The 7,676-nt window shown below is 50.0% G+C and overlaps 1 protein-coding gene across 3 annotated transcripts; it reads left to right on the forward strand.

Annotated features, from left to right (window-relative positions):
* Positions 1 to 509: 509 nt before the first annotated feature.
* On the forward strand, positions 510 to 7,488 carry KVP17_000060 (uncharacterized protein; the record flags this gene model as incomplete). 3 transcript variants are annotated; one of them, XM_068515636.1, is made up of 3 exons in its annotated part: positions 2,254 to 3,889; positions 3,913 to 5,672; positions 5,701 to 7,488. In XM_068515636.1, 3 exons carry the CDS (start codon positions 2,254 to 2,256, stop codon positions 7,486 to 7,488), a joined length of 5,184 nt encoding a protein of 1,727 aa, XP_068379782.1. The 3 variants fall into 3 exon arrangements, with proteins under 3 accessions (XP_068379781.1, XP_068379782.1, XP_068379783.1); XM_068515635.1 differs by lacking the exons at positions 3,913 to 5,672; positions 5,701 to 7,488 and adding an exon at positions 510 to 1,304 and having other exon boundaries at positions 1,345 to 3,900; XM_068515637.1 differs by lacking the exon at positions 2,254 to 3,889 and having other exon boundaries at positions 3,933 to 5,672.
* Positions 7,489 to 7,676: the final 188 nt, after the last annotated feature.

Below are 7,676 nucleotides of genomic sequence, written 5' to 3' on the forward strand. Positions count from 1 at the left end.
GAGACACTAGATCTCAATTCTGGTTGGTTATTTAACCGTTTTGACATGATTCTGAACATAAGTTATGCCCTAATTCTACCCTGATTCTGCCCTGATTCTGCCCTGATTCTGACTTGATTCTGCCCTGATTCTGACTTGATTCTCGACTGATTCTCACCTGATTACGGTGGATCAGTGTGATTCGGTGATTCACACTGGTGTGATTCCAGTGTGATTCCGGTGTGATTCTGGTGTGAATTCTCTCCTGAGTCTGACCGGTTCCTGACATCTTTCGCACATCTTTCTGACAGCTTTCTGAACTCTCGCTGACCTCCTTCTCTGGGAATACTGCTCTCATTCTGGGAATACTAGTACTGATTCCAACCAGGTTGCGGCCTAATTCTAGGCGGTTTAGAGCCGATTTCTGACATGACTCCGAGCTGAATCTGACCCAAGTATAAGCCTCATTTCCATGTCGATATAATTAGATGACTCTCAAAGGATTCTCTTTATCTGTACAATTTATCTCGATGCCGTCCAAGGAGAAGTGTTATACCTGCGGCTGCTGCAAGCAAAAGGGCCACAAACGTCACCAATGTCAAGTGTTGGAACTGCTTTCTGATGCGGGCGTGGATGAACTGTGCCCCAGGTGCACCAGAGTGATGGCGGAAAACAAGAACTGTGTGTCGACGAGTCAAGGAGGATGTCAAAGATGGTCTGAAATCTCAGCTGTTCTGCTTGTCGACAATTCACTTGCACGAGCGTTGTGGAGCGCATTTTCACAAGCCATCGCGATGACCTTTCCGCTGTTCCGAATACGATATAGTATTGAAAACTGCAACGGAATTGACTACACGAGAAGGCTTTGGCAACTTCGCGCGGATCACGCCCAGAACTCTATGACATCGATTGAGAGACTTTGTGACGCGGTTGCTCTGCCCAATGGGAAATGTCCTGTAGGCCTGTGTTCGTTCCACGCCTTCTTTGGTTTCCCAGTGACACTTCGAGATGTTGTTGCTGCACAGTGCGTCTTCCACACCTCCTGGGCCGACGTATCATACTTTCCGTACAAAAACGCTTCCAAATCCATTCGGCTTGCTCCCGTGTGGATTCAGGAAGCCGATGAGGAGCCCCAGCTGTTGTTTTGCGCCCGACATGGCCCCAGAATGAAGCAGCAGAAGCCCGTGCTGATGCCACCCCCTAGACTGCCAGACGCTAAATGCATTGCTCCCGCTGTAACCATCACAGCGGCCAGCGTATGCCCGAAACTTGCCATTGCGGGTCGAAAGCGGTATAATTCTCATTCCTGGAACATGCTCTTCATGGTAAGGTCTGTTTTTTTTTTGTACCAAATACATGTTTCAGGACGGGAATGCCACCGGTTTTTCTACAACTGCGATTAGTCGTAAGCGTCTAAAGAGTCGATGCAATATGGAGCGAGGAGAATCAGTGATGGACAACATCGTCTACCATCGTCGACCTGATTTGCGAGCATTATTTTCGTGCGTAGGGTACCTGCCCGTTACAGAATCCGCACCGGATATCCCTCGATTGGGCTCCAGAGCTTTTTCACTTTCTGCTGTTCATGAGTGCTTTCGGATGCAGCAAGAGAGTTCCTCACTGATCTCCTGCTTATCCTTCTCAGTTGATGACCAGTTGTACAGCGAGCCTCCTCCGTGGATCCCTCTTGTTCGCGGATCCAACTTTTGGTGCGGTTGGATTGCGTATCCATGTCTATTTACGTCTCATCTTCTTCGCGACGTCGCACTTTCGGACAAGTGGAAGGCATATTCTGCGTTAAGAGCAGTCTTGGCTGCCCTGATGAGTCCACTTCGACAAAGAGCTGACACAGCATTGGCGAAAGAGATTGGGCTGAGGCGACAACTTGAGGCAGAATGCAACCAACATGGCGTCATGTTCTTCTTTCGATCTCTTGGAGTTTTGTCAGACATTGTGGCCTACTCTCTCGTGAGTGACGACTCAAAGCCACCACATGGACAGGAACTCGGCGCCAAGATAATTTGCAGGGAATTCGAGCGCCCATTTAAATCCTTCAAAGACGTCAAGCTTCAGATCGCTGTCACCTCAATGCGACGTGCAGTTGCCACAACCATCATTCTGGTGGACCAACCAACCCACTCCGTTGTGAAGGAAATGCTGTTGCGTCCTGCTGCAGGATTAGGCTTTTGGTCTGTAACGGGAAGGCCGAGTGGCATCAAACGTCGTGGAGATACTGCGATGTCGGGTTCGACGCCTGCGAATTCAGTCATATGGATGGTCATATACGATGTGGAAGATGATGAAAACTACCTGTCGCATGTCCAGCTTTTCTCTGGAGGGCTGCTAAGGTGTCCAAGAGATGATTCAATCCTTCTGCCTCTCGAGAGGACCACAGAGTTGCGGTGCAGCGTCGGAGAGCGCAAAAGGAAAGCACGGTGGTTTTGTGATGTTTGTCTCTTCGGCATTTGCGTTGCGTGTGTCCAGACGCAACAGGAGCAAGATGAGAAGGATGCCGCTGCAGCTCCTCAGTGTGACCTGGAGGAGGTTGCGATTTCTGAAAGTAACCTGAATTCGTCATTCTTGTCTGACTCGGAAGCTCTGTGGCATGTCGGAGATGAAGAGATTGAAGAGGTCTCTGACTCACCCATTCTGGAGGTGTGCCTTGAACATGATCGCGCCGTTGATGAGTTCGATGTGTGGATCGAGGACGACAGTGACGTGAGAGAGGCCTTTCAAGTCAATCCGGACGTTGATCAGGAGGCAGATCTCGAGGAGACCTGCTTGCGTGCCGAACATGTCCTAATTCCCGACTACATTGACGGCCACATTCTTTTAAATCACTTCGCTCACGTTCTGACAAGAAGATTTCGATCAAATCTCAACTTGAAATCCAAAAGGATTCTCTCATCAATCGCCACATCTTTGCCTGGGTTCACCAGTACGTTGAATCTAGAGGGACTGCTGTTCCCTGCGATATTCTGGTCGGCCACGAAAACAGGAGATGTCTTTGGAGGTCTACCAGTGACAGCTTTGGCAGGGAATTTGCTCCACGATTTTCGACTGGCTGATCTTCAGGACACACTGTTGACTCGGTTGATGTCTTGGGACTTTCCGACTGCATTCGACGAATCTTACCAGTCATGGGTTTTCGACATTCTCTACAATGTTTATCTTCGTCAACACGATTCGCGAGACGTGCTCCATCTACAACGGAACCCATTGTCTGACGCGGCGCAGCAACACGTCAATTGGGCTTCGGAGAATGGCAGCGGATTGTCATTTGACGACAACGACGCTCGGAAAAATGTCCGTCGCCTGCTAGCTTTCACAAAGCTGTTGAGTCGCGAGGATGATTTTTCTTACTTTTACACCCTGACGTGTAATCAGCGAGAAACCCCTGGAATGCGGAAGCTGTGGGATTTTTGGACAGACAACAACCTTCCGGTTGAACACATGTGCAGCCCCGCTGTTATCCTGTGGAATCAAGTGTCTCAGTTGATCTTGAGATGTCTCTTTTACGGGCAGGATAAGGTATTTGGAGACGTTCGGGCCCATTGGGGGAGGTACGACTTTCAGACAATGACAGCCAATCTACCTCACATCCATCTGTTAGTAGCGAATGGGGAACGCCTGGTATCCCCAGCCTTCTACAACCGAACAACGTGTAGCCTGAAAACGGTCTTTCATATGTCTGTGCTGACCGAGCAGATCAAGCCCAGCGAATTGATCAGCTGGATAAAGAGAGCGCACACCATGCAGGTCCACAACTGCGCTGATGGCAAGTTTAGATGCCACAAGGAGACCGACAGTGGCATAATATGTCGTTTCGACCGAACCGCACGTCTGTCGACTACACGTTTGAACCAAAGTTCCCAACATTCTCTGATGACACAATTCGCATCTTATCAAAGTTGGGACTGACAATTCTCGGAGATGATGGCGATGTCTTGAACATGGATGAGTACTTGAAGGGTGGGAAGTGGAGCTACCCCATTGACGACGGCAGAGTGGCCGTTAATCCTTTCAACGGACAGGCTTTCATTTTCACGCGCTCACAACAAAACTTGAAAAGGACGGATGGACGCCGGTGGGTTAGAAGCTACGCGGCAAACTATGTGGCCTACGAAGAGGAAAGAGCATCGCTGAATCTCTCATTCAGGCGGCCTGACGCAGATGAAGCTACAGTGGAAACTGACGGAATGAAAAACATCAAGATCAGTGGCGTGCGAAAGTTCCTTGATGCGCGGAGTAAGAAGCTAAAAGGAATTCAATGCAATTTGATCTGTCGGACTGACATGCTCTGGGGTCTGCATCAATTGCCCTACGTCCTATGCAACGCTGAGTTCGTGGAATTGCCCACCGTCCCCCAAGACTGTCGCTACCGCTACACAGCAAAGAAGATGAGGCTTTTGAGGAGGCTTCAAAGCTCTCTGAACTCTGAAGAACTTGCTGAATTGAAGGAGGAACTGAAATTCGCTGACAATGACAACGTTGAAGTTGTTAAAGCTGTGTGGTTCGCAACGCGTCTCGAGGCGGAGTTCGAAGGAGACGATACGGCACCAGTTCACAACCGGATGACTCCCGCCCAGAAGGATGTCATCATGGAGCATGTCCTTTCGCCAGGTTCCAAAGACAAAATACAGAGCTTTGGTGTTCGTCATCCGTGGCTTCTCTGCCTCTGCAATCCACTTCTGTACTATCAGTTCGTTCGAGTCGGAAAGGTATGCGATTCGGTCAAGCCCTACGTCGATCGCGTATTCGACTCACCATTGTCAACAGGTTTCGTCGACGGATTTCACTGCCAGGCGAAACTCGTGTTCCGAGAACGTCAGCGTCTTTTTCTGTTCGTTGGTTGCAGACTGCAGCCTGATCACCCGTTCCTTCACTACTTGCACTCCATTTTCTGTGGTCAGATGGAACCGTCTCCCACCCTTTGGGATCTCACTACCGCTTTCGTCGTGGTAGTCCCGTCATTTGTACCACCAAAAGATCCAGTGAAATGGCTGTGTCATATGACACTTGTTGGCGGCGATTTCGAGACTGAGAAGGAGGTGTTGTGCTCTTCAAAGAGTGGCTTGCGATCTCTTCTGGAACGCGCGAAACTGATTCAAGGACATACGTTTGCTGACGTTTACAATCTCCTCGAACGCTTCGTTTCCACGGAGTTGATGTTCTTTGGGTGCAGCAGGTCCACATTTGAGATATTCTTACAAGCCGCTGAGAGAATTTTGATCAGCGTTATCATTCGTGATGAGGTGCCGAGCTTGAACATAGCAACAACTCCAGGCGAGATCCTGGATGCGGTTGCTTTGAGAACAGAACAGTTGTCACGGAGCATTCTGGAGCCTCTGATCGCTGATCTGCGTCTACAAGTGCCAGATTTTCCCGCAGCTGGCATACTTGATCAACAGAACAGTATGCACCGCGAGCCCGTCTCCTTCGAACCCGTGATCACCTCAGTTTACTATGCTGACGGCAGGCTCATGGAAAGACTACTTCGCGATCAGAAACAAATTTTGCAAGAAGTACAGGATGCTATCCGACACACCGTGGAGTCTAAACGACAAAATGTGGATGGCGTCACAAGGCTTCAGTCGACGTTCAACGGCACAAAGATATTTAACGTCTTGGGCCCTCCAGGTTGTGGGAAGACAGTGGTACAACGGTTCTGTGCAGCCTTTGCGCTATCCCAGGTGAGTTCTGTTGGTCCTTTAGACGAAGGGTCTCAACGTGCTCCTTCTGACCGGCTCTACGATTCGCGCAGCGTCCATCGGTGGCCAGCATTTGCATAAAATTTTTCCCATGCCAGTGGAGAAGGCCAAACGCGCTACGCCACATTCGCTTGCGTCATCTGCAGTCAACACCCTGAACCGTCCGCTCAGCGCCCACATTCGGAATTTTTTGCTCAACGTGGACATGGTAATATTTGAAGAAGCCTTCGCCATGCCTGCAGAAAACGTACTTGCAGTTAAGACGATTCTGGAGTTTGTGAAAGACACCCATGAGTCGTTTGGCGGGATCTTGGTCTTCATGTCAGGGGATAACATGCAGGCTACGTTGGAGAGCAGATACTCCATTCTTGATGCTCCATTCATTCTCTATACGGCAGCCAACTATCTGATGCATGAAATGGCCCGTTCACGCAACGACTCCAACCTGACAGACCTGCTCCAACGGTTGCGCGGAGACACGAGCAATGCGAACGTTTGTGCGCAGATAGCAGTTGATCTTTGGAGAGGTTGTTCGTTCACTCCAACGTTCAGCGATCTCCCACCGGGCACTCCAATCCTTTTCGGCAAAACAGCCGCGGTAAACAAATTAACTGAGGAGTTGAGACCCCGCCATGGCAAGACTTGGGATTTCCCCAGCTCGGATGAGTGCTACAGAGAATTCACCTGGAAAATTGCTGCGAAGAGCGCGATACCGCAACTCAACCGTCTGTTGCAAACCCCAGAACATCTGTTTGTCTACACAGGAGCTCTCATCGAAGTCACGCAGAACCTCGACGTAACCAAAGGTCTTCTTCACGGCAGGTTTGCGACAATAACTGCCATCTCACAGGATGAAATCAGGTTGTTCATGCACCGTCCTGGTGAGAACTTGAATCAACTGCTCCAACCGGACAACGTTCCTCAGCCCACCGTTGATGACGTCACCGTCACCAGAATCTGGTCGTTTGACGTCCGGCTGGGGAATGGAACTGTCGTACGAAGAAGACAATTCCCCATTCGACTTGCACAATGCGGCACGGTGCACCGTTATCAGGGCTGTGAAATCCAACGTCTAGCAATGACCTTTCCTTTCGACGACTCAACGGAGGAGAAAATGTACGCGCTGTGGCAAAAGAACCTGCTCATCTCTCTAATTTCCAGAACAACCAGCCTAAAAAACGTCTACATAGTTCTACGCGGAAGATCTGCTGATGCTCTGGAGGCCCAGTTTATTCGATATGTGGCGACACTAACTGGGAAGAAGACACAGTTTGACGATTACGTGCAGCAACTCATGCTGAACCGGGACCGTTTGAATCCGACAGGCATCTGGCAGGATGAGATCCACCCCTACAAGTACTGCCTGACAGCACCTGCCCCCCACACGCCTGTGTGTTACGTAATCGTTTCAAGAGTTGCAGCCGACGTGTACGTGGGACAAACCGTCGACTTCGAGCAGAGACTGCTTGATCATCAACATGGACGCGGCAGCTACATCACTCGCGCGGCCACTGACTGGGAGGCAGTCGCATTTGCCTTCGGATTCTCCACCAGTCAACGGAAGTTGCTCCATTTTTTTGAGGAGATCCTCCAACAAAGGACAGGTTTATTTTCTACAGCAAATCGACGTCGACCAGGATTGCTTCCGCCCATAATCGAGTTGAATTGCGTTGTCGCAGAGGCCAAGCGACTTCTTCGCTTAACGGTGGAGGATTTCAATGGAGGCAGCCTAATAACGGCAGGCTTGAAAAAAACGAATGGTGAAGCCTTTCAACTGTGGTGGTGCATGGATCTCTGAGGTAAAGATGCAAATTTCGAAAATACAGTCATAGATTTGACTCCGGTCGCCCCGTCGGCCCAAACGAATTTTGCATGCTCCTGACCGTTCACTGCATCGGCTGGTGCGATTTTCAGCTTCTGAAACGGCCTACAGCAAAAGCTCATTTGAACTGCCGTTCCCTATAAGAGGTTTCTGGAGGGGCCCCT

This window comes from the organism of the source record quoted next, assembly GCF_019968985.1.
Source record: "MAG: Porospora cf. gigantea B chromosome Unknown PgB_NODE_1047_length_8332_cov_244.207, whole genome shotgun sequence".
Classification (NCBI taxonomy): Eukaryota; Apicomplexa; class Conoidasida; order Eugregarinorida; family Porosporidae; genus Porospora; species Porospora cf. gigantea B.